Source organism: Sparus aurata, chromosome 12, assembly GCF_900880675.1.
Source record: "Sparus aurata chromosome 12, fSpaAur1.1, whole genome shotgun sequence".
NCBI classification, from domain to species: Eukaryota; Metazoa; Chordata; class Actinopteri; order Spariformes; family Sparidae; genus Sparus; species Sparus aurata.
The window spans coordinates 7354228-7378618 of NC_044198.1; the positions used below are offsets into that span (position 1 = coordinate 7354228).

General features: G+C 41.3%; 2 protein-coding genes across 2 annotated transcripts; both read right to left on the bottom strand.

The window, feature by feature from the left end:
* Positions 1–667: 667 nt before the first annotated feature.
* Positions 668–15708, bottom strand: LOC115592346 (cholesterol 7-desaturase). Its single transcript, XM_030434970.1, has 7 exons — positions 15203–15708; positions 9288–9476; positions 8234–8412; positions 7893–8018; positions 6907–7026; positions 6150–6326; positions 668–2675 (listed from the first exon to the last, which is right to left on the bottom strand). The coding sequence occupies exons 1-7, from the start codon at positions 15618–15620 to the stop codon at positions 2514–2516; spliced, it is 1371 nt and encodes a 456-aa protein (XP_030290830.1). The 5' UTR covers positions 15621–15708; the 3' UTR covers positions 668–2513.
* Positions 15709–19800: 4092 nt separating this feature from the next.
* On the bottom strand, positions 19801–24335 carry LOC115592180 (bile salt-activated lipase-like). Its single transcript, XM_030434722.1, has 11 exons — positions 24261–24335; positions 23630–23777; positions 23417–23536; positions 23127–23324; positions 22814–22944; positions 22359–22466; positions 21744–21858; positions 21288–21474; positions 20967–21170; positions 20184–20393; positions 19801–20069 (listed from the first exon to the last, which is right to left on the bottom strand). Exons 1-11 carry the CDS (start codon positions 24321–24323, stop codon positions 19880–19882), a joined length of 1674 nt encoding a protein of 557 aa, XP_030290582.1. The 5' UTR covers positions 24324–24335; the 3' UTR covers positions 19801–19879.
* Between the last annotated feature and the right edge of the window lie 56 nt (positions 24336–24391).

A 24391-nucleotide genomic window follows, 5' to 3' on the forward strand; every position in this document is an offset into this window, starting at 1 on the left:
CCATAAACCCAGATAAGACTGGCACATACACAGATAAGGAGTGCTGAGCTATGATATGAGCGAAGAGAGAAGTGCCACTGGCAAAGTGGAACAGTGAACATTTCACCACTCCGCTCAGTTTAACACGCTAATGTATTCAGTGCAACAGAAAGCATGTGCCGGTTCACAAATGCATGAGCACACCCATTAGGGGCGAGCAGACGGATTTATTCTGCACATTGAAACAAACAATACATCTGTAGGTTGGCCACTTACAGAAATACATTTTCGTATCAAAAGAGAGATCATCTGATATTCCCGACAAGAACTGTGCTTTGTAACTGGTTATCCGCTTTGAAATGCGGCCCCTCTCTCTCTTTCACGACCAGCCGATATTTTTAACGGAAATTAAAGCGTAATGCCAAGCATTCCCACATACTGAGCCCCATCGCCGCCGGCAACTGAAGATTATTGCTTTCATACGTCTGACACATTTCCAAGCAGGCACAGAAGCCCTTAATAGAGGCTCTCAGCATTGTAGTCATCAGTGATTAGTCAGTAACGAGTCGACACTGAGCACCAGGAGTAAATACAGATAAAAAAAAAAAGAAGAAGCGTACAGCAGTAATGGGAACACACAGTTCTGACTGAGCATGAAGAGCAAAGACATTAATAATTAGACCCGAAATGTAATAAAGACTGGCTTTTAATACAGGTTTTCAGTGCATATATCTCAGTGCTGAAGTATGGCTGTATGTACAATTGTGCTTGTTTAAGGTACAGTTCAACATTTGGGATAGATGCTCATTTGCACTTTCTTTACTAATGATTTGAAAGTCGTTATTCTGGCTCTGCGTTCAAACAGCTACAATCAACGTTTTTTCTGATATCATTGGATGACTGCTTGCATCATGCGACATTCAGCTGATTTCATAGAAAAGCTTAAAGCTCTTAAAACCAAATACGGTTCCTGCAAAACACCAAACAGACAGACAGACAGACAGAATCAGGCTATGTTCAGACTGCCGGCCCAAATCCTTTACTTGGCATATCCACACTGATTTAAGGAAGTCTGGGCGGCAGTCACATCACATCATTTGGAGGTGGGTTTTGAAATGCAGCTCAAATCTGATTTCTACAAATCTGTCTCAGTCTGGACACTCGCAGTGTGTCACTTAGAGCGCAACACACGAGGAAGACGTCAAGCCCAAAAAGACGAGTGCATCAGCATGGAGGACAAAACAGCAAACAACTGTCTGTTTTTTGAAATAAACCGTCTGCTTTATGACTTGACAGCGTGATTTTTTTGGAGGGGTAGATGATGGATCTCTATTTCTGGTGCTTTTGTTTCAGGAAGGAGCGTCACCACCAGCGTACGTAGTGACAGATGATTACGTCTTTAGCAGAGCAGCCCATGCAGATAGGTTGGTGTTGTCTCGACAAGGAAGAATCCAACCTGATCAATCACCGATGACGGTGTGGATGCTCAGTCGTTCAGACCTGGTTTTAGAAACAAATGTGCCTGCTGTCTAAACATGGTATGACCTCTGGGGGAATAAAAGCATTTTTCACCTTTTTCACCGTATTATTTCAATACACCCAGATTTTATATCCATTGACAGTGAGCGTATGGCTCTCTACACATTAATTTAGGAAGGTGCCTGCTCTCGTTAGCCTGTAATAACAGCTGCATTGTCAAGATGTCTGCTGAGTGGCGAGTCTTGCTTAAAAGGACTGTGGCAGAGAGCTGGAGTCAGGACGTGGTTAGCCTAGCTTAGCATAAAGACTGGAAGCAGAGGGAAACCGCTGGGCTCTGTTCAACCTCAATCAACACTTCTAAAGCCCTCCTGCAATCATGTGCTGTAGAGCTACTGACTGACCTGAGATATCCATCAGAAAACAAACACACGTGGCATTACACCTGCAGCTGGGCCAGATTAATATTTTTCTAATGCAGATAAAGCCCAGTGTGAGAAAGTAGTATTGTAAGAAAGACTGCAGAAGAAGAAGCTTTTTCACTGAACTCAGTCTAGGGGGCAGAGAAATTCATGCCTAAAAATCAGCCAGTGTCTCAAGCACATGACTGGTACTGCTAATATGTGTAATATACAGTATGTAATATCATAGTTTATGTAATAATTCACATTTTCTCTGAGCAAAATGGCTTTGATATCTTGTGAGCTTTACAACAAGGCAGTTGTGGTGCTCCTAATATTGCTCGCTTTAAATATTAGCAATAGTTCATCCAAATCTGACATTTACAGGCTGAATCCACCCAGTCATACCGGTCCAACCAGCCGACATGACAGCTGTAGGCACTTGCGAAAAATAAAGCTGGAAAAGTCAGCTTTAACGTAAGTTTCAGGCTTTCGAAAGAGCTCCCAGCCCTGATCACACAAACAAGCCATGTCTCCTTTCGTCCATGAATTTATTAAAAAATCAATCCTGGCCGCCCTCCTCTGTGACCTCTGATTGATGTCAACCCTGACCTGACATCTTCTCTGCTGATCTCCCCGTCCTGTAGTTCAGGGAGGTCAGAAGTCCAAAGTGTCGCGCTGGTATTGCAGGCGGGGGCTGTTCTCGCTGTAGAACTGACTGAACCAGCGCCGGTGCTTCTGGATGGCTGAATCTTCCTTCACGAGGAGAGGCTTGGAGATGTACTTCTTATTGTTCCAGATCATCACGTCCCGCTCAAACTGGACGCAGAAAGAAGACAGGAGAAGGTCACGAGACGGACTTGTGAATTAAGTAACATGACATAATATAGGTTTGGTTTAACAACTTTAACCTGTTATCCTCATTTACCTCCCCTAAACATTTGATAGTCACACAGTTGTAAGAAAAAAAAGGAGGGCTTTCAGAATGAAATCAAAACTAAAAGTATAATCTGTATTTTGTACTGTGTCTTTGCTGTGACTTATTACAATCTCTCAGCAGGGATTTCTGTGTGAAACGCTGTTAATTAAATGTCACGCCACAGTTTCTCCATCAGCTGCTGAGATTTGGCATTTCGGTCCACACTGATGCTCCGCCTCTTAAACTGCCCTCTAAAGCTGAGTTTCCTCTGGTGGCTCTCTGTGTTTAACCCTTTAGGCGCCGGGTTTTATTTTAAAAAATACTAGATTTTGACATCTAAATTTCAGAAGGCTCTGGCTTGAATGTAGTTTGAGATAGAGACAAAGTGTAAATGAGACAAATATTGAGAATGACCTAAAGTTTATGAAGGGAGTAATTTTTCCCATCTAATTTGCATATTATGACGTCATATGGTGGCGGCCATATTGGATTATGTAATTTCCATGAAATAACTGGTATTTTGAAAGAGAGTTGAACTTATTTCATCAGATTCATCCCCTCCATCCATTTGTTATGTTGTCCACACATCAAATGAACAGGGAAAAAGTAAATTGTAAGCCAACAGTCGTAAACTAGAACTATTAGTACACCACAAAACTCATGTAAACAGTATGCGGTTTTTTTTACCCACCATCCCCCCCATTGGAGGACACTTTTTTTCTTCCCTTTTTCTTGTTTTCTCTTCTCTTCTTTATTATTATTATTATTATTATTATTATATGATAATAATAACAGTAGGCGTCTTTTAGCTGCAGAGGCCTTATCTGTGCCTATCTATCCAGATAAAAGTTTGTGATATTTGTAGAGTGTGGAGCCTCTCATTGCAAGGCATAGAGACAATAAGAACTAATTATATATATATATATATATATATATATATATATATATATATATATATATATATATATATATATATATATATATATATATATATATATTTACATTTACATCATACCATTCATGAAACCGTGAACTTGGAATTAGTTCATGTCAGCCTAAATACTGATGAGGATTGTCTCCATTGTTATAAGATACCAGAAATCATCAGTCAGAAAGAGGGACAAAAAAACTATAGACCTTGAATCATTGCTTAGCTTTCTGTCACCACGATATCCAATTTGCTCATCAAAGGGCTTTATCCATATACTTCATCTCTCAAGTAAGCCCAGCCACCATTACCATTATCATCATCATCATTTCCAGCCCTGTTCTGCCTTCCCCTGTTGCCCCTACGACACCCATCAGCCTTTCTACGAACACTTCGCCCACGACTCCCCCTGCTATCTCCTCTAGTGTTGTGAGAAGATCTGGACTCGTGTGTGCTTTGTGAACACTGCTGCGGCGCATAGCTGCACCGCTGCCGCGGATGGAGGCTACGTGACCGTCGCGGTGGAAAGAGTGAACACTAACGCTGACACCCAGCGCTATTCTCACCACCACCGCTACTTCTACCACATCCATTCGCTTCCCTACTGATACTACGAGTTCGTGTATCATTTCCATTCCCACCTATTGGGCAAAGGATCGTGTGTTAGTGCTTGTGCGTTTTCCTCGCTCTGCGCGGCACCACCATTGCTATGCAAAGACGCACCGCGACTAGCAAGCTCACTAATCAACCGACCGTCATCTCCCAAAGCTAGATTTTCCACTTCAGAATCAGAATCACCGAATAGGAGCTCAATCACTTCAACTTTTTGCATGCCATTGTCGTTTATTTCGTCTCAATAACGTCTGAATCCAGCAGTACCCCTTCAGCAAAATGGCTTCCTGGCACACTGTCTCCGCTCTCTCACCCCACAGTTTGCATGGGACTTCCTCGAACATTTTGCATTGAAGCAAGACGTTTTTATGAGCTAAGGTCTAAGTATAGGATGTCTGCCAACTAGTGGTGGGGAGTATGAACGACATGTAACACTCTATTGGGAGAAAACAGCTGTTTAGTTCAGTACCGCGGTGTGTCGCAAATTTGCGACTCTGGCGCCTAAAGGGTTAATACCACAGGGAGAAACAAAATGGCAAAGTAACTTAAAACAATTATCTTAAATAATTCTTTTCACGTATCTGAAAACTAGCGCTGGTGATCAAACTTCACCGTCTTTATTCTTCAAATGAGGCGTGTTTAGGCGGCTGGTCTCTATGAATGAGATGATTTAAAATTTACAGTGATACAGGGCTATCGAGTTTGGATTCGGCTTGATTGAATTAAAAGGCGACTGTTTGGCTTTGGCAGATGTACAGTACAGCAGACCTTGTAGCTACTCATCTTTAGTGCATTTAACTGGAGAGAAATTTGGCTTCAGTATCGGCATCGAAATGTTTCATTTTGGCATTGAATAATTCCCAGTCTAACTGAAAACAGAAGCATCTGCTGATTTAAATTAAACGCTTTTAAGGGTTCGCATTTATGTACAACACTGTTTCTGTCTGCAAACCCCGGATATGTTAAATTTCTACATTTCATACGCATCACATCAACACTGCTAACATACTCGGCATACCACCTAAAGATTACTGAATGCTGGGTAAGAGACGGCTGTCAAGCCAGAGACAAGTTTTGGAGACAGCGACACTGGATATTTTAAAAAAAGCAGTGTTTGTGGAGAAGGGAGCCAGGTGAGCCAAAACACGATCTTTTCCGAACCCTTAGCGTTTGTTGTGCCAAAACATAACAAGTCTGTAAGCACAGCATTGTCATAACCGGAATCTAAATAAACCGAATCTAAAAAGTCGCAACATATCTGTGGTTAGCAGGAATGTAAACTGCCAACATTTTTCTGGTGACTGGGTTTCACAGCCACCATCTCCATCTGTCATGTTTTCTGTTTTGAATCAAACTGTTCCTCTTGTGAATCTAACTAGTCAGACCTATTTTAGCCGAAGTCTTTTGGCAGGTGTTTGGTTAGGGTTAGTGGGGTGTCTGATCTCCACCAGCCCGTGACCATTCACAAAAATACTTTTCTTGTTGTCTTTTGAGCCAACGTTCCCTCGATTCACCACACAGTTAATTATCAAGTTTAATGAGGACTATTTGCACCTTTTCCGTGACTGTGTGGTGTTACTGCTGGTGGCAATGAGGAGGCAGAATTAAACCAGAGGCAGAGTAGGAGGCAAATGCACACAATTATCTCACTCATTAGAGAAACTCTGAATCCTGAACTTACCGCCAATAAATAACAATGCCTGCAAATCTCCATAAATGTGCGGAATGACTGATAATTCCGTGGGGTTATCGCTGCGGGCGGCCCGCTGCACAATACATGCAGACAATGGAGGACTGTGTCACAGTGAGAGTAGAGGATAAGTGTGTACTGCACCTGAATACACTCTGCTTTGAGGATGAATTTGGGCACCACAGGTGGGACATTAGACTGATAAAACATGATGTGAGAGACACACTGCAGCAGAGGCTCCACTGGAGTCACACAGTGCATGATGAGACCTCGGCCCAGGAAACTGTGGTTAAACAGCAGAAACACCACTCCTGGACCCACCTGAAACACAGCCAAGCGCATACATGTATAAATGCAATCTTTATATTCATCCATATATTTTACCTCGTGTTAAATCAACATGCAGAAGCACAATCATCCCATTCTCATCACACGATAACGCTGCTGACCTCCCTCTCCCACCACACGAGAGTCACATTTCCTTGCCTTCAACATTTGTGTCAGGTCTTAGGGGATCCCGCTCCCCACTGCAGCCCGCTGTGACTGGTTCAACTGGTGAGATTAGTGCTTTCAGGGTACATTTATTCATCATATATAATTAACCAGGCAAGATAAAAGGGAAGAGACAGCAAAGTAGTTGCTGATGTTCCAGGTCCAACTAAACAACGTGGTGGGGTTTTTGCATCAGACCAGCATATTTCCTGCTGGTTTCGTAATAAAACTCTCAAATGTTTTAGTAAGTATTTAAAGAAATGCAGTTCTGTGCTCCTCAGTTGAGGTACAGCAGACATTGTTTTGTAAAACCCTGGTATTGTGGTTACATTTCAATTTAATCTTGATTAAATTCGTGTTTAGATTGATTGTCATCATTCAAATGTTTGTGCTTTGAACTTTACTCTACCTGTCTGGCCACAACATGAACATCCAGCAGAGGCCAGTGGAGTCCAAACACAGTGAACGCATGTTTCACCAACATCTGAGAACAATGCTGGTTGGGCTCTGGCTCTGGTTCCCACTGAACCTTCAAAAAAAACACACACAGACATACAGTGGCATTCAAACACTGAAATACGCTGTTCAATAATATTACGCCCCGATGGAACTGTGTGCCATCTAAAATCTAATACCACTATATGTAATTTAATTTACATTTTCCTCAGATAAAAACAATGTTCAAAGCTGTAAAAATCTATAGTCGCCCCCCCTCATGGCCCAGTTGTTGAAAAACGCGCGCTAAAGTGCCCTCCTGAGAGCCAAAACGTACGCTAAAGTGCCCTCCTGAGAGCCAAAACGCATGTTAAAGTGCCCTCCAGAGTGCCAAAAAAGCATGCCAAAGTGCCCTCTTGGTTGGCAAAACACACTAAACTACCCCCTTGGCTGGTTAAAACATGATAAACTGCCCTCTTGGGAGCCAAAACGCGCGCTAAAGCGCCCTCTTGGGAGCCAAAACGCGCGCTAAAGCGCCCTCTTGGGAGCCAAAACGCGCGCTAAAGTGCCCTTCTTTTCGCCACTGCCCTTCAAAAAGTCTGCGCACACCACTGTCCGAGAGTGAGGGAGGAATTTGGCGAGTGTAACTAAATGTAAATAAGACTTTAAACCTGAACTTGTCTGAGCCATGTAGACAGATCTTTTTTCTGCAATGGTGCTTGTTTAACGATGAAGATAACAACTCCAGTGATCCCATGCTACTTCATGTACTACTTTTACTTTTGAATGAGGGACCCCTCACCGCAGAAAGTACATACTGTGTGATCAGAGAATTAGACAATAAGGTTCCAAGCTCAAAAGATGTCCACGAGCAAAAATAACACTGATTTGGCATCATTGAAACTTTTAGAACTGTTAATGCACCAGCAGTTAACATTTGCAGCACAGAAAAACCCTTACCTTCCAGTCATGCCTCAAAAACTCCCAGGTTTTGCTGTTGATGTAACGCAGATCTACTCCGCTGACAAAGCTCGGCGTGTGCAGGTGAGCGAGGTGAGCGATGTCTGCTGCATTTTCAGGAATCTCCTATCGGGAGGAGAAGTCAACATGAGAAGCTCCAGTGACTGCTTTAAGAGTTGGGTAACAAAAAGCCTTAGCCGTGTTATGTGATGCTGAACGTATGTACAAATACAGAGGGTGGATATTCTGAGGATTCAAAGTAAATGGCATTCAAACTAACACATCTTTACCATTGTGTATTTCAAAACATGTACACACATACTTATATTATATGCACCTACCTGTATGTGAGCATTGACAAAATGTTCCGTTCTCCCCCGATAGACCCACTCGCCACTTGTAATTTCCTGCTGTTCTGGGACGGTCCAATGTGGATCCTCTCCATCACAGTGAAACCAAATCAGGATCTGGCCATTAACCTCACAGCTGGGCCAGCTGTGCACCTTGGCAAACTCTGGCACTGAACGACATGAAATGTGAATCTGAGTCATACGGTCTCTTTAGTCAATCTGTATAATTGTCAGTAGCATTTCATTTAGACAATCACTGTTCACTCGTAACAGTGGATATTTAGTTTCAACACTGTCGACCGTTGCTCGTCTATTGACTTCTGAAAAGACAGCTATTTATTGTTGAAAGACCTACATGAAACGACATAATAGCATAATCTAATAAACTTGCCATATTCATATTCTCCATCGAATCAAACACTTTCATTAGGGCACTAAATCAGCTTCCCCCTTGTGCACAAAGGGGAATCCAGATTTGTATGAAATACATCATGATTTGCTGACTTTGCGACACCTTCCATCACCACCACTGGCTCGTTTTTTTCCCTCTGCTGCACCAACACTCAAGCTGAAATTTTAACGTTGAACATCTGTCACAAGATATCCTTTAGCACCACCCTCAGGAATGTAGTGCTCACTGTTGGGCCAAATGGGTAGTCCAACTCCACCTCTCTGGATCTAATGGTTCAGTTTTGATCAGGGTAAGGGTAAGGGCGTGGGGCGGTGTAGCTGGATGAGGACAGAGCCCGTGCTGGTGCTGCATTGTAAGTGAAGCTCTCAGAATAACATAAATATAAATCTTACTCAGGGAGCGAATGGCTATAAAACAAATGTGTGTGAAAGCATCTAATGACGTGCATTTTGTTATAGATACACAGTGTGTACGAGCCTTGTTAATTCTAAATTAAACTGTTGACTAGTCCTTCAATTATACACACAATTACGATGCTATGACACTGAGGCGTGGTCAAATTGCAGGTATTTTTGGTTCCCCATAACACATTTTGCAGAATAAAAATCACTGGGCACCATCTTCCGTTCATACCTTTTTCTGCATAGGGGATCTTCACACACTTGCCATCGTTACCCCGAAACTGCCACCCATGAAATGGGCACTCTATGCAGTTTCCCACCACGCGTCCTCCCACAGCCAGGTTGGCACCCAAGTGAGGGCAGTAGGCATCGACCACGTAGGCCTCCCCGTCTTGGCCCCGAAACACTGCCACCTGCTCACCTAGGACGAGTAATTACAGTAGGGACAAACACTTAAAAAAAAAACATTCATGAATGAATATACATATTATTATATGGAGGATGTGAAATCACACAAGAGATTCGAGAATTTAAGTATAAATGAAGAAAAATCCTTTATACATTTCACTGAAATATAACTGACGTGCAATTATACTAACTACAGTTCCGTATTTCCATTGACTAAAAGCCACCAACATCCTACAGTCTGTCTTTAATAAAGGATAAGCCAGACAAACCACATGAAGTCGCTGATTTAGATGCTCACACTTGCCTGCTATAAGTAGGTTTGAGTTCCAGTAGGTCAACTTTATGTGGTGCACAGTCAGACTTAATCTGTGCCCAGTCAGACACGACACGTGGAGATCTCGACCTACTGTATTTACTGTAATGGGCTTGACTTTTGGCTGACCTGTAGATTGCTCCCAGATTAGCACAGGCCGTTTGAACTGTGGTTGAAAGTAACCGCAGTATCGCCAGTGCCTTGTCCAGTAAAATTCGTAGAAATCCAAAATGAGGCTCATCCAAATGAGGGCTGACACAGCACTGCACTGCTGTTCCCAGACTGTTGTGGGGCAGAAGTGAACCACAGTCCAGAGTGTGAGAATTTGATATATGATGTAAATGGATGACAGCGGAGAAAAGTCATAGACACTGCATTCATTCACAGCAGGATGCAGATCATGAGGGAAGCCAGGTTTAGATTTAGATCAACAGAATATGGGACAGTAAAATGTCAGAGGGCTTGAGGGAGTACATGTGCTGAAAGGGATGAGAGGGGGAGAGGGGGAGAGGGGGACCCGAGGGATGTGTAAGAAAAATACACTGTCTTTTGGATCTGCAGTGTATTAAGCATCATAGATAAAGGGCATTCAAGTTCAATGCTTTCTGTACACTTATTGTACACCGATATGTACAGCAGCCTTTGGTTTTTGGCCACTTGTGATTGGGGTAAAGAAAATCTGAAATATAGATGAGCCAACATGCGATCGAGACCAATATGAAAGAACTGGCCACCTGTCGAACTCATACATACACACAGGGAGCAGCGTATCAACAGATGAATTGCTAACTGCTGCTAACTGTAGCTGCTCTTAGTTAGGTAGCTCAGTTAGCTGTGCAGCTAGCATGCCAACTGGAAGCTCTGGAAACTGAGAACACAGGACCTTTTGACCGTGTTGGGCCGGGGCTAGCTGGTTCCATGCTAACTTCAGAACACAGTGTTTCCAATACTTAGGTTCTACTTGGGCAGACCGGCAAGGTACACTGAGATCCGCCCAGGAAGATAAAATCCTAATCTCACTTTTTTTCCAATCAACAACAAAAAATTTAAAAAAAAGAAGAAGAAGAAGAGTATTTAACATGGTTGGCTTGACCGGAACTTCCACTGCAAAGAAGATGGCTGGCCTCCTTGTCGAGATTTACCCCCCAGGAATAGCAACAGGCCTTGAAGCCAGTTCTCGTAGTGGCCAAACAGTGTAATTACATCGTTGTGTGATGCACTGGTCCCCAAAGCTAACATTGTAAAATACGCATCCGTAAAACGGTGGATAATTGTTTCTGTGCCTCACAACCCCCGCAAAATGACTCGTTCGATTGTCACATTTGGTCCATTATAATTTGGAAAGTCTGGAAAAGCCGCACAATTAAATTATTTTATCCCAATTAAAAAAACAAAAACAAACTCAAGGTCCACTCACTAGCTTTAAAGGACTTTAATTAGTTAATGGTACTTATAGGGGACAGCCACTGACATGTGAATGGATGAATGAGAAAAGTGCTAAGTACTGAAATTGACCGTTATGATTCCATCGATATCATCGCCGGTGCTTCAAATCATCATCGCTGGGATTGCTTCAAAATAAACTAAATATTTTTTTAACGTTATGTTGAAACGATTATTTTATTGATCAATTAGTCGATCACCAGAAACAGAAAATTAACTGACGTAAAAATATTTTTTATCAATTTATATTTTTGTTCACTTCAACAAAATAAAAATTCTAAAATGTGAGGATTTGTTGCATCAAACAGGTTGCAGATCTCCCCTTGACCCCAGTGGACTTGTTATGATGGACATTTTTCATAACTGTTAAAGCTGCTACAAGGGACTTTCTTTTTTTTTGTTGATTCTGGCGGACACTCTGGACAAAAGTGGTATGAGCACCACCGTACCCTGTAATAAAGATCTGGCTTACGCATGCATTTATTTGAAAGCGAGTTAAATAAAGGCAGTTGTTTGAGGGATGTATAGGAAGGAGGTAATGTATTTATTGGTGGTTAAGTTATCCCACCTCGATAAGTCATAATCCAAGCTGGTGGCGGGCATTAAGAAAAACGATATGAAAATGGTCGATCTTCTTGCTGATGGTCTTGTGTGTTTATGTAGGTCATATTGGGGCCTCATTAAATTCAGTCTGTTTGACAACCACATTCAAAGTTCCTCGTGGTATGTTTAAAATATTTCCTAAATTAATTGTCGATAACAGTAATCCTTATCCTGAATTGCTTTGCTAGAGCATGTGTCTCTTTCTACTGGTGGATATCTTTTCAAACCTTTCATGTACCGTTTGTTTGTTTATTTATGGCAGGTGATGTGACAGAAACATGAAAGCAGCACGCGCTCTTTGAAACCTTTTTGAACTCAAATTCAAAGAAACTCTGTGAAGAGATCAAACAGTCCCAGCGGATATCAACGCGAGAATAACAAATCTAAAATGTGAGACACGTATCTGCTTTATAGCGCGTGCCTCAATGAAAGTAGGCTGAAACAAATCATGTATCAGTGTTTGACATTAATTTAAACTTTGAAACGGAGCTACATATCAAGCAGCATGGAGACATATGACATATCTAAAGCTTTAAAGCCACAATGACAAGATGTCATATCACTGATCAGAGAAAGACCTGGTACAGGATAGACTGGCTGTCAGATCACTATAAACACTTAATCAAAGAGGTCGACTAAATCAAAACTGATCACAAGAGACTTTGTAATTTACTCAAATTGGTTTTATTTTTATGAGAAGATGATGTTTAAAGGGCCTCTATTGACAACCTACAGGTATAAAACACATTGTTATTGACCATATGTTAACAGACTGTAACATGATGTTGTTAATTCCTTTGTTTTATATCATAATGTACTTAATTACTTGTTATGGTAAAAGCTTACAAACTAGAAACTTGCTTGCCTCAAATGACTTACGCTCTGGCAAATTATAATTTAACTATTTTATGACCTACGCAAAAACATTAGTCAGTTAAAAGATTAATCAGGAAACAGAACATTAACTGATAACGAAAATAACTGTCAGGTGCAGCTTAACAGCCATCACATAATACTTATAATTTCCGTAACCATATAGTTAGTCGCCATGATACCATCAAATCAAACAAGCAGTTGACAGCTTGGCAGACCTGAAACAATGAGCCTTTGTTCAAAAACGCAGCGTTACTATGCACCAAATTACCCAAATGTTCCAACAACGAAGGCAAGCCATTGTGTTTCATATGTATAATCTAAAAACAGCAAAATTGTAATATGATCGTGTCTGTCCTTTCCCAGCAGGGTAGCCTCATTAAATTCAAGACAATAGAGTCCAGGTGAAGTGACAAATATAAGGGTTTTATAAAAACCAGCAATGGCAGTTAAACCTAAAGAAGTGAAAATGTGACATCTTTATTCAATCAAAATAAAAAAAACGTGACACATATGTATTAACAATTAGACTTCCTACAATAAAGGAACTGAATCATGACACAATCATACTGAAGACCATTCACATTACATTACCTGATTTAGATGTAAATGTAATGCCACTGAGAAATAACTTGGAGTACTTGTTTAAGTATTTGTTTTCTCTATTACAAGTATTAATTTAATCTTCTTCAGTGCACCTAACACTATTTTGTTTGTGTGTAATGTTCTTGAGCTTACCAGGGTCGCTGATATGTTTGACACTTCACATCTACATGACTCCCTCTTGGAAACTGTCCACACCAGAATACATATCTGACTGCGTTTTACCTCTTGAAACCTTTTTAGCATCTCCAGTCAACCGGTGGTTGTCTGCCAACGGTTGACCTTTGAGTTCAAAGTAAACATGGAGAAGCAGCAGTTAGACATATCCCATAAATGTTATGTGAGCGAAACCACAGTAAAACCACTCTTGTGGTAAGGGGCATAAGGTAAAGAAAGTGTGGGTTCACTTGCCTCACCTGTCTAGTGATGTTGCATTCTTGAACGTTCGGATTCTTTCCAGTGATTCTTGGACAACCGAGTTGTTCTTGATGACAGATGACAGCTAATGTCTTTATTGTTGCGCTTTAAAATCCAGCCCCTTTACATGATCAGTGAGAATATTCAGTGCTGCTGGGATTGCATACAGGGCAAGGTGACTTTATTTACATGACACATTTCGTGCAGAAGATATATTCAAAGTAGTAGATTCAAAGCAGAGGGATATGGCGTGAGCTTCTGTAATGTTTTCAATGCAGATCTCTGACATAATGTCTTGCACTGATTACCTATTCAACCCATGACAAATGAAAGTATATTGGTCTAAGTTGGAGTATGATCGAAATCATACTTTAATCATTATCCTACTGATAATTTAAATATTGTTATTTTGAACAGCTCTCAGAAGGGAACGGAGCCATAAGATCTGGCTCTCTTCAAGGAGCCGTGAAACCAATCACTTTTTTATCCAGTTTTTGTGTTTTTAATTTGACACCACACTGCTAGGTTAATGCCTGCTGCAGCTCAGATTGATAGGGGTGCAAGGTTGGCATCTTGATCACCTGTCTTACTGCTGAGCTGAGACATTTGTGTCTGTCTCTATTTTGTGGAGCCCGACCGAAATATGGGTTAGTGGATATTATCGTCCGATATTAGGTTGTCACAGATATGTCATAATCAGTATAGATGTTGTCCGATATGCTTCAATATTTTAACGAATCTTTACTTTTTTTTAAGATTATAATGCAGAAAATGATGGTAGGGGTGTTTAACATTATTGAATTGTATAAAGTTTGATAAAGCCTGCTGTACAATATCCTACATATCTTTGTCGCAAGTGTTTTATTACCACATTTAAGGGATTATTGTAAGAAATGTGTGTTAGAGCCCGATCGGTATACGCGTTGTCCAGTATGCACCGATATGAAATTTTTATTTTATTTTAGACATACTAACGCACAAAGAGATGTTTGAGGTGAATTTTAATTATTAAATTCCCAGTGCAGTTGAATGTCATTTTAGACAGTAAAGTATATTGTCACACTGTGAAATTTTAACTGCAAAAGAGGGATCATTGCAAATAAAAAATGTTATGTGGCCATCATATCTCTATCCAAATATGTTGCCTATTTAACTTGACCAAATGTTCAGTATCAGTCAGGGTTTACCATCTGGTACCTCCTGAGGAACCTGAACTTGCCTGATCTCAGTTTACACATACTTTGGCATCTGTGCGCGCCTGACACATATGTCTTCCTATCTTCTATTTTTGTCCATTTGTTAATAGAGACAAATTAAATTAAGACATTTTTAATATGGCACCTTGAATGTCATATTTGTGATGGTGACCTCCTGGTGAACAACTTCGACAGCTCTTAACTTAAACTTGAATGCGTCACACACTAATAATAAAGTAGCTAGTTAGCCTACTTTAGTTTTTAATGTAGTTAAGATGCAACTTATCTTACCCAGCACAGAGACGTTTCTGACTTCGCCCCTCTCCAGCAGGTGTGAGTCCAGGACTCGGAACCAGCCGTTCGGATAAACCGGAGGCAGCTCTCCTGTTTTCCTCCTGCGGCGGACCTCGTTGGCCGCCTGGGCTCTGGAGCGACCGCCCTCGGCGATGTAACCCACATCATCGGGCGCCCTCAGCAGCTCCAGGGGGCAGAAGAGCAGCCTGTACAGCCAGCCTGCCGCGAGGAGGGAGACACCGGCGATGATGCAGACTACAGCCCGAGCCGGAACACCGAGCAGCCCGGTCTCTCTCCATATCAGGTACGCGCTGCCTTCAGGGTCCAGCGGGTCTCCGTGCAACACCGCCATCGCTCCTACTCCCAGCCCGATGATAGCAGCGACCTTTCCCGTAGACATGTTGTGACTGTCCATCCCGACTCTCAAGAGTCTCTGTCCTGGAGACGAGGTGAGACTGTGTTTAAGCCACACCCAGAGCCGGTCCTGTCACAGCGAAGGTACAGCTGATCTAATCATATTAACACAGTGACTGACTTATTCACCCTGTCTGACCTGGAGAATCAACCTGATTCAATTAATTTAATGCTAGTTCAAGAATATGTCTCTGCATGAAGTCTACCAAACATGATTATAATATTATTTGCCATTAAAGTAAACTATAGTAGTGGCTATTTATAGTATAGGATATGAATGTTTCAAGTGAAAAAATAAAATGATATTACACATATGTGTGTGACATGAAACGGGCACCATGTAGTTTTGGAGAAGAACTGCAAAGTTGTTTTTTTTATATATATATATAGCTATATTTACAATATTAAAGAGGTAATAATACAATCTAGGAAATATAATTTTTCCCATAACTGAATAAACAAGCTGTTCTCAGAGGAAAATAAACTCCTCGGAACACTGTTTGAAGCTGGAAAAGTGACAGGGTCCGCCACATATAAACAAAGTAAAAGAGTTTGAAATTGTGTTGTCCTTTAAGGTCAGTTTGTTTACTCAGTTTCATTCAGTCATGAAAACAAAGAGAGTTTGTTTACTTAAACTTTTTGGGCATAAAAAAATCAGTCAGTGAAGATCTTTCCATTATGATTAAAATTAGCTCCCCAAAACTAGACAGTGCACCTTTAAGATCCCTGTTATTTATTATTTTGCATAATCTGAGCACAATGGGCAGAGTGACACTTTGCACAACTAGTTAATCAATGGCGGAAAGTTGGGTCCTATTACCATTTGCATCTTAACAATACAATACTGTGTTTGTTTTTGGCCTATGGCCCACCATTAAGTTTCAGTTTGGGTCCTTCCAGGGAAAGCATTTGCGATGCCTTACATTCCATACTTCCTGGTATTGTGTCTAACCCTATCCCATTGTACTCCTTTAGTTGACCTTAAAGTGCACCTGATTATTAATCATTTAATCATACACTTGGATGTCTTTCTGAAGACCTGGCCAGTAATATAAAACAACTCTCAGACTAATTTTTTCTAAGTAAGGATGTGTTTTCCAGTTGTTACGCCCCCGGGCCCATCTTTTCCCTGGGGAGGCCCCCCCAGGCCTTCCTAGGAAATGATGGGCATAGTGAAGAGGCAGTCTGTTCCAATCACTGTAACAACTTTGTAGGCGTTCTCCTGGGGAGCAGTTGTGCTCCAGGTTGAGGTGCAGTAGTGATGTTTCCAAACCAACCTTGTCCTTCACCTGAGTGTACGAAGCCGAGAGACTCTTTACAGCTTCACTGTAATAAGTCACTAGTGCTTAATTACAATTTGCAGTTTATTAATGCACCTTTTAGATACATAAATGTGAATGTTTGCAATTATCTTCATTCAAATAATACAAAACTGCAGGCTCAACAAGTTTGCTGAGCCAGTGTGTTTCCAGCCTCCAGCCCTCTTGTTTTAATTGTGCAAAGTTCTGGCAATCCTCCACCAGAGGGCACATTTTCCACAAAGACTATCTATAACCTATGACACAGCAGGCACATGTCTCCAAGGAGAGAGCAAAACTCAGACCACAGGGGCCTCATTTATAAAACTGTGCGTAGGATTGACGTCAAAAGGTTGCGTACGCACGAAACAGAGAAAGTGCGTACGCACAAAAATATCCTGATTCATAAAACAGTGCGCACGCACGTCCTACGCCGATTTCCCTTTATAAATCACACTCCACTCTAAATATGGCGCACCTGTGTGCGGGTCATACCACGCCCATATTTGCCTATGAATATTCAGAGAAACGCCCCTAATTAATATTCATTCATGACTGAAAGCATGCCGAAAGCAGAGAGAAAGGCGAACGGGCCAACCGGAGCTCACCCCGCTGGATGAAAAACTGGCGGGGATCATCAGGGAATCCCTCCTGAGTGACGTGAGACGGAGGAGGGGGACACCGATGCCGGCCCAATTCATTCTCACTAGGTGCTCTTATAGCAACATGAGTGCAGTTAGTGGCACCGATTACATTTGGGAAACCGGACATTGCTGCAAATTGCGCATTTTTATTTGACACCGTATAAGGAAACTTTATGTAATGCTGCGACAAACCAATTAAACCACTTAAAGCGGGACTGGCACGGCGTGGTTTCTGCGGGTGCTCCTCTCTAACGCTGGGCCCAATACCGCACATAGATCCAAGAGGACAGCTCGTGGGAGTCGGAAACGGCTCATCAGCCACTCGTCACTGTTGGCCAGTGGATCTTGCTGGTCACTGAAGTTCCGCTCCCTCCGTATCCTTCTGTTTGCCACATCCTCCAACAGTGCCAAAGCAGCCATTGTGCGCCATAACGCATTATAAATACATGCCTTTATATGCCCATCTATTAGGTAATATCTGCAACACGTGTGAGAATTACCCTGATTGACAAACAGTCCTTCACACTAACATCATTATAGTCTTTATTTGTATGGCAACAAAACACAGTTAAAGTTTTTTATGCGTTATGCATTGAAAACGGAGATTAAACGACATGGGCTATATGATATAGGAACTGCATTCATATCAGTGTAAACGTAATTTGCTCTACTGTTGTCTTACTATTGTCCTAAATCATATGTTTCCCGTGTGCACTCCAGGGAATTTGTTTGTTTATTCATTGTAGAAATAGTTTTTAAAAACACATTTCTTGCAAATAAACAATAAAAATAGTGAAATAAAAAATATGAGAGGTAATAATACTATTTATTTTACACGATCAGTATCAGTTTTACACAGTTTCTCCCGTTTCTTTCTTCTGCCATCAGTGGCACAGTTTCTCCTTACCCCAGTTATGTGCGTACGCATGGGTCAGAGTGTGCGTGGAGGACGGCATATTTTTCCCATCAAGTTCTCTTTTTATAAATGCCACGGTGTTCGTAGAGAGTTGCGTACGCCTTCTTTTGTGCGTACGCAACGTTTATAAATGAGGCCCCTGGTATTCCTGTCCAGTATTTTTTCCTAAAATATAATGCACTGTTCAACCATTCAATTTCGAGAATTGTTAACAAAATGTGTTTGATTTCAAGCGAGGCCATACCCACTCCCTGAGATAGTCCGATTAATATTTTCTTGTTGTTCCCAGGTCTAGATTAATAAGCAAAAAGTAAAGAGCCTTTGGAGTCAGGACTACTCGTCTTTGGAATGACCTGCCTGAAATCAGCTGTCTTTAAAACCACTTTTCAGAACCCACAACATTTCTTTAGAGTCATTTCATTGAATTTATATAATTATAATGTGTTTGTGGCTTCTATTCTTTATATTCTGTTTGTGTTATTATTAGCCTATTATTAATGGTCTTATCATGATTATTATCATTATTTTTATCATTATAAGGGTGTTTGTCCATATAGCATTTTCCTCTGGCATGAAAGTGCACACAGGGTGCTGAGGACCAGAAAAATGCTACATGGACACCAGCCCCAAGGCTTTTGCTTCCAAATCAAACTATGCATTTATTAATCATACTTATACAAATATGTTTTTAATTAATAAAGATTCTCTGTCAAAATCATTATGAGGTACACAGAATTAGTTTTTCATCACTCTGTCTCGTACCCTCTCTCTCAGACCGAAATGATCTAATATGACTTCAGTACGAAGATAATGCAAAACAGGTTCACTCAAATATTGGTTGGGACAAGTCCCTACAGTCCACACACATGTTGTTGACGTCACTGCTGTTTCAATTGCTAAATCAAATAATACTGTTATTTCTTATTACTTATATTTATTCTCCCATATCCTATGTCTCAAGTGATGATTACAGGATGACAGAATGTGTAATGTCTAAAGTTGGTGATCAGGGAATTCCATTAAATCTAGAGTAGAAGTCTGAGTAGAAGTACACAGAGCCAAGAGCACCATTTTCTGGCCATTGTGAGGGCCACAGGATTAGACCTATTCAGACTGGATACCATATTGTGATGCTTTCACAGTCTGAGTCCAGTTTAGCTTGACGTCATCCTCAATGTCACTAATGTAAAGAAACAATCTGGCATTTGCTGATGGCTGCAATGTGTTCAGGTCTTCAGATGATGTTGGATTTAAATTTCATTTATTGCTTACTCTATGTCACTTTATGTAAGTACTTAAGTCAAATCACTTAAAAAAAAACCCTTACTGACTTTCTTTTATTGTACAGATTTTGTTTGGTTTTTTTACAATTGGTGTCTTTATTTAGGCAAAAAATGCATCATTAAGCCTCAGTGACACCACATGATTGGAGGCTGGGAAGGGTGCTGGTCCAAAGGCGAACAAAACGCAGCCTCATTTCCTGCCCGATGGAGCTCCCATCCATCTTAGCATTAATATCCAGGAACTGTTGACCAGTGATGGCATATTCAGGCCAGGTCGCAGGCACCTTTAGGATTCCTGTGTTGGGGTCCCTGTAGAAATAAGTAAGAAACACTTGTGAAAGTAGCTGTCAGTTCTGTAGTAAAATAATCCTCAGGCTGTTAAGATTTCATACTGTTGCACATGCATCTAAAGAGTGTTTTTACCCAGTTCTGGCAAAGTTAGTCCAGTAGGCAATCATATATCCGGACAGGTCTCTGTGTCTGTCCCCATAAGCCTTCGGTGTGGTGAAGGGTTTCCCAAACACGAACTGCAGGTCGTCAGCGTGGTCGGATTCCACCCAGTCATTGTAGGGCTTGCCTGGTCCAGCCATCAGACTGGGCTCAGACAACAGGTAAGAGTAGGTACGGCCAGACCTGTTAAGGACCATCGAAGCATGTTTAGTCTAGTCTAGTCTTAGGTTCATGCTCTTATTTTGGGTGTCAACTAGAAAATGTTTGCATGATTGATGATCAGGAAACACATTCTTTTTCTCATACTGTCCATTGCTGCAGCACCTCCATTCACCCCCTTACTTTAGCTCCTGTCTTTTTAAGATCCCCCCCCTCTGCTGAAAAGCCCAGTCTGCTCTGATAGGTCAGCACTCACAAGCCTGAGCGGGCTCCACCTACCATGCTTCTGAATCATTCTGCTGGTGTTCCTGCAACCACAACCGCTGACTGTATAGTTTGGACATCACAACGTTACAGAAGTCCTGACTGCTCATTTAAAGGTTCTGTTTCTGGAGTCAGGTTGAGTGTTTTGATACTTTCACAGTATTTAAATAGCAAGTAGATCTAACTTTCTACAATATGAGGCAGGTTTTTTAAATGGTATTTTCAAGACTTTCTTTAGCTTCAACTTTGACAGAATATTAGTATTCATAGTCTCTTACACCTGCAGCAGCTAAACGATATGTGAGGACAAAATAAGCAAACAGTAGGCCTCACCTGGCGTTAGCAGCATGCAGGTAGATGGCAGTCTGTGTAGGAACCAGGAAAAGGTAGTCAGTCCCAATGTCCACAGCAGTTCTCTTAATGCTGTACTGGCTCGGTGTTGATTCCCAGTTGGACGAGTATTCAGCAAAGGCAACCTCCAAACCAGCCTGCCCCATCTCTTTGGTATAAGCAGCAACAAGCCTCTTCACATCTTCTCTGCAGTGAAATGAAGACAGGGAGCTCTGTAAGTAACAATAACTTACCTTTTCTCTTTCTTGATTGCCCACAAAATAAACAAAAAAAGCTTTCTCTCTGAAGACAAATCAGCCTTACACAGGAGTCGCCTCATTCTTGTTACCAAGGGAGGGAATGTCCTGTGATGTGAAGAGGTGTCCGTCCATGCTATTAACCCCTGCGAGGTAATCAATGTCAGCAGTGTTGTGGAACAGGTTGCTGGGCTGATCAGGGAGGAAGTCCCCATCAACCACCGGAGACAGAAGAAGGTTTTTCACTGCAGGATCTGAGATGAAATGACACAGGGTTATTGAGGTGGCGTCTTATAGTATTTGCACATGTAGATGATGTTATTAGTTTGTATGTAAACCATGGTAAAGCTTAGTTTCGTGAACCACAAAGAAATTTTACTGTGATACATTTATTTTTGTACTTCATGTTGAACTGGGTTACGTACAGATGTCATAAAAGTGAATTTAAAGCTAACTGCAAAGAAATCCCTTCACTCAACAATGAAGTGATCAGTTCTACGATATCATTTGTGAACGTGCTCACGGTCTGGGGAGCCTTTTTCCATGCTGGGAGCAGCCATGACGAGAGTCTTAACATCAGTTGATTTCAGACAGGCCACCATCCTGTCGTCAGTGGGGCAGCCGACCTTCACAGCTACCTGAACACATGGCAATGAAGCATGTTTTGAGTAGATTGGCGAAAACTCTCAATTAAGTTCACTTTCTAACATAATGTAAGCCGTTAAGTATACACTCAGCAGTTTATGCAAAAGTATGATTATATAATATCAAATATTATTTCAGTATATTATTTTTAGCTTTCATGTGTTAATGTTTGTCTATGTTGCATGTCGATTTAATGCTTTAAAAGACCCTGATCATGAATACTTTCTTCTGGCACACAGTTGATTGCAAAGACATTGACCACATGTTAACATACAGTATATATGCAATTTAATAACATAGTTATGGAACACAGTGATGATTCAGTTTAGCAGCAGATGTTTTGGTTATTGAATGTTCCAATACTTAACCTATACAGTACTAAAAATTAAGATTGAAGTCATATTTGTAATAAAAGATGATCCTATAAAATAAGTATTGTGACTTTTTTTCGTGACAGCAGGATCCATCTCAGTGATGTCTGACAATGACATACCTGCTCTGAAATCGTGCGTGGCTTACTGCTCATGGCCCAGGGACAGAAGGCAACACCACTCTGGGAGATGGCTCTCTTGAACAGCCCTTTGTTATGGGGGGACAGAGTCTGTGCAGGAATGCATTCATAGAACATAAAATGAATACTTGCAGTTGTTTTTATTTGCCTAGGATTAAAAATAGCTCTTCGTAAAAGTTTTGCTTATGACTGAACAGTTTAATAAAAGGCATAAGTGCTGTTGTAGTTGGTAAAATACTGATTGATGCTTTTACAAATAGTATTCAGGAGGATCATACACATCAGCCAAATGGATTTTCAATGACTTGGCGACCCTTAAATGGTTCTCATCAACCCAGTATTGCTCGCCTATATAGTATTAATGTATTGTTTTATTATTTATCAGCCATTTATAAAGCGTATAAAACTACCATGTCTTATTAGAAGATGGTGCTGACCTGGTAGCTGACACTAGCTCCACCTGCAGACTCTCCAAAGAGGGTGATGTTGTCGGGGTCTCCTCCGAATGAGCGGATGTTCCTGTGCACCCAGGCGATGGCGGCATGCTGGTCCCACAGACCATAGTTTCCTGTTCACGGTGGCAGATTTTATGTGAAACGCGCCCTAACATAGCCAACAGGTCTACTGACAAACAGGCATTCAGGCTGGTTTTAAATATTTCACCACTTTACTCCAGTAACTGACTGTTAAGAGCACAATATGGGCTGAAAGTAGGAAGGAGAACCATTTAATCCAGTTAATGGCCCTCACCTGGTAGGCTAGAATCTCCTGTGCTGAGGAAGCCCAGTACCCCCACACGGTATCCCACTGACACCACAATAACCTTGCCCTTGTCTGCGATCTCCTGACCGCTGTACAGATAGTTGTTGAGGAAATTTGCCCCCATGGAACCGCCAACCATGAAGCCTCCGCCATAGAACCAAATCATGACAGGGAGATCTGATGACACTTGAAAAAAGAGAATATTCATTTTTACAAAAAAAGCACACCTACTGTAGCTGGGATTAAAACATTAATATATTGAAACACAAAAAAGCTACCTTGTTGACCCTGGGGAACCCAGATGTTCAGGTAGAGGCAGTCTTCTCCACCAAAGCTGGAGGTCTGGAGCATGCTGATCTGGAGACATCTCTGAGCAAACTTTGTTGCCTTCAGTATGCCTGGGGATGAAGAGGACCTTGATCATTCCCTTTCTGTCATGATGGGGTGATTTTCGTGTTAATGAGATGTCTGAGCTGTTGTGTTGTACGCACTATCCCAGCCAGGGTGAGGTTTTGGTTTCTCAAATACACCAGGTTGGGCAGCGAAGGGAATTCCTTTGAAAACGTCCACGGAGCGGAAAAGACCGAGGGGGATGTTTTGTCCCTGGACACTGCCACCTTCTGTTTGTACCACGCCCAGCTAGAGACACAGTCAAACAGAAGAGTTCAGCTTCAGTGAAAGTATGTAGCAGTAAACTGTACACTGTGACAGTATAAAACAAAATATAACGTGATAGTTGAGATTGTGTTTATTTTATAAGGACCTAAAAGGATTAGGTAAAAAAATATATATATATATATATTCTTTTTTAAGCATAGACAGGAATACAAGAATAAACTCATTATGATCTACAGACTATACACTGTATACAGAATGTGCTTAGGACAAACTGCATATTTTTTTTTTAATTTCCTCTATTGTATTGAAACCACACAATCACAGAGAGCTGACATGGATGAAGTTAACTCATAATAAGTGACAGCAGGCACCATTTTTGCAATTAAAATGCCCCAACAGTGACATAGATTAGTTTTTTCATCCCCAAATTGGACAAAGATCTACAAGTCACAAAGATGAGATCAATTACACCATGCAAGTCATGCATGTGTTTGAGTTTCTTACAGTGGCTGCTGAGGCCGTTCCCAGGGACAAGACAACTGCAAACAGAATCTTCAGTTTCTCCATGGCTGCAGGGGAACAAGCAAATGCCTCTTCGGCTGCTTATATACACAGGACCCCCTGCAAGAAAATGA